Consider the following 2,956-nt stretch of genomic DNA (forward strand, 5'->3'; position numbering starts at 1 on the left):
CACACACACACACACACACACACACTCAAATGCACGTTTCTACAATCCACCCACCCACCATCCCTTTTATCCCGAAACACTTTCTCCTACTCCGTAAACTAACCTCGTCCCAAGGTTGATGTGTCCCCTTAATGACGATGTTGGGTCGAAAATTCCCGAACGATATTGGACCTTCCGGCGAGCTGATCCTGGAGTTGAGGTCATTCAGTGACTCCTCCGTGGCCAGATGGTACGGACACTTGTCAGGGAAACCCACCTGCAAAACAACAATAGAACGTAATTTCTATTTTGTTTCATGACTTGATTAAGGACGTAACAATTGTATCGTCATCAACAAGTGCCAGGTCTGCAACAGACATTGTACATTATTGTTTGTCATCCCTTCCTCTGCTTGGATGCTCTAAAAAGCCATGTCACCATGATCTCTCCGTGACAACCGTCGTTCAGCTTTTTAAGTAAGTTGCCCTGCCCGTTTGTCCTCAACTTTAATGACTGCATAAAAAAAGCCTGTGGTGCACTGGTAAGGATTTTAGCTGTTTTACACAAGGACAAGAGGTTGGTACTCCATGGAGAAGACCATTTTGATCGAATATCCTCCGTCTTTTGATTAGCGTGCTGAATCTCTTTCTGCCCGAGCTGGAAATGAAACGCTGGGTCCAAACAATGTGCCTCCTAAATTATCTGAACTGAGTCGAGGTAGGTGTAACAAGTAATTGTATCCAATAAATTCCTAATACGATCGTCAGTACAAAAAAAAGCGAAAACAGGGGAAAATAACACGGACAGTATACAGTTTTGTTTGAACCCGAGCATTCATGCATCAGTTAATTATCATGCACATTGGTAGGTATTTGAAGAAAATCTTTTCCTTCCATCGTAAGAAAGAAAATCCAATTGCAAAGATAGAGGGAATACAAAAGACATCTGTAGAAACTTCAACTTCACAGTCCACCCCCCCCTAAAAACAAAACACTACAAAAAAACAATAAAATAACAAACCAAACAAACAACAACCCCCCCCCAACAAAGCAAAGCAAAACACATCGGAACACCAACCCCTCACCCCCCCCCACACACAAAACAAAACAAACACCCTCCTCCGCCAGCACTCCGTAACCCTACACAACTCTATATATAAGCTTGTATTGTAAGAGAGAACAACTATAACATACAAAACCCTCGAAATTAACAACAGCAATAATGGCAACAGCAGCATCATTAAAAGCAACAAGAATGTGTATTAAAAAAAAAAAAAACAGAAAGATTAGCAACAAGATCAACATTAACATCGGCTTCGTCATTACGAAAATCGCATTCAGAATGTTCACCTTGTCAGCTGAGTTAGCAAGTGCAGAACGAGCTGGTCTCGTGGCCATGCCTGGCAGAAGCACCAACAGCTGCAGACCGTTTTCCCCAAGGTACTGACTGATCCATGCCCCGGCCTCATCTCCACAACTCAGTGCATCCAGCCGATCTGCCCAAACTCTGGAATCACAAAAACATTTTAACACAAAGTCTTGCATTGCGCTATTAACCATTATGGTCTCACAAAGTCCATGGTAAGACTCCACTTTTACCCATTTTGTCGGTCTCCAGCGTGGTCTATGGTCAAGTCCGGATTCCTAACAAGTGGAAGGCGACGCTGGGGGTTTGGTCAGCTCACAATTGAACTTGTTCTAAAGGCCACATTTCCAAGACAATAATCTGTACAAAACGACCCTCCCCATCCCTTTGCGTTTTTTCCCCATATATCATAATGGCCGTCTACGAGAGGATCACATATGATGACCGCTTTCCTCCTGCAGAAAGCCGACGGACAGATAAAACAAAAAGGTGCCATGTTTATACTGACAAGAAATAATTAGAAAAGTTGCGCACCAGGGTCAGATGCACAATGTCAATAATATTATTGCATTTTAAAGTTGTAAGAATCGTTCTACTTTTTATTGGTAACTAAAGTAATAAGTCTAAGGTGTTTCATTTGTTATAGCCTTAACAAAGATGGGATGTAGAATCTACATTTCTCCTGGTGCTCCAGTGGCAAAGTAAGTAGTGAGTTTAGACTCAAGTAATGTCAAGCAAGTGTCGGTGACACAGAGATCAGATGGATGGTCACTGGTGTGTGTCCTTGAGCAAGAACACAACCCTAGCTCAAAATACAGGGCGCTGCACAGTTGCAACCGACAATGGCATGGTTGTAAACTGTTCGTATTTGTATAGATATAACAACATTGTGTAATTGTACGTATAATTATGTATGTACAAATGTATGTGTATGTATGTTTGCCTTTGTAAACCAAAGTGCCCTTCTGGGACAGATAAACGTATATTTGTTTTGTTCTTTTTAAATTTGTTTCTGTTCTTTGTGACTTGTAGCAAATTTCCTTAACTTTGTCAACAACACTGCCTAACTGAAGACCGAAAGACCAATTTACATGAACGTTCTGATCTTTTTATTTCAAAGAAGACTTAAAATAATTCAAAACATTAAAAAGGAAGAAATAGAAGCTACAGAATTGATTATGTGAAATGAAAATCTACAAGTAAAGTGATGTTAACTTTGATCCAATTTTGCATTTAATTTCTAAGGGATAATCCTTCAGGAAAGTGGTACAATTCGTGACTAAGATAGTCTGAATTTATTATAGAAGAATGTGATGAATAACGGGTAGTCGACAGTGCAGGCAAAACATAATGTAACTCGATACATTTTAATAGCATTCTTGGAATATTGATCATTTACATCCTTTTATCACCACCCTCAATATAAGTTGATAAGTTAACGGAAGAAGGAATCGCGAAGAATGTCGGGGAGAGAGAGAGAGTGGGAAAAAGAGAGAGAGAGAGAGAGAGAGAGAGAGAGAGAGAGAGAGAGAGAGAGAGAGAGAGAGAGAGAGAGAGAGAGAGAGAGAAAAAGAGAGAGGCTAAGCCCTGCGGACAGCGCCAAACACGCACT

At 40.8% G+C, this 2,956-nt stretch overlaps 1 protein-coding gene across 1 annotated transcript in view; it reads right to left on the reverse strand.

The window, feature by feature from the left end:
• The window catches only part of LOC106011352 (mitochondrial amidoxime reducing component 2), an 11,656-nt gene that overhangs the window by 7,314 nt on the left and 1,386 nt on the right, over positions 1–2,956 (reverse strand). Inside the window, exons 2-3 of the mRNA XM_035968896.1 lie at positions 1,329–1,485; positions 104–256 (exon numbers count right to left, since the gene is read on the reverse strand). Coding sequence (XP_035824789.1) covers positions 104–256; positions 1,329–1,485 — 310 coding nt within the window. The remainder of the gene's footprint in view (positions 1–103; positions 257–1,328; positions 1,486–2,956) is intronic.

This window comes from Aplysia californica, unplaced genomic scaffold, assembly GCF_000002075.1.
Source record: "Aplysia californica isolate F4 #8 unplaced genomic scaffold, AplCal3.0 scaffold00095, whole genome shotgun sequence".
Lineage (NCBI taxonomy): Eukaryota > Metazoa > Mollusca > Gastropoda > Aplysiida > Aplysiidae > Aplysia > Aplysia californica.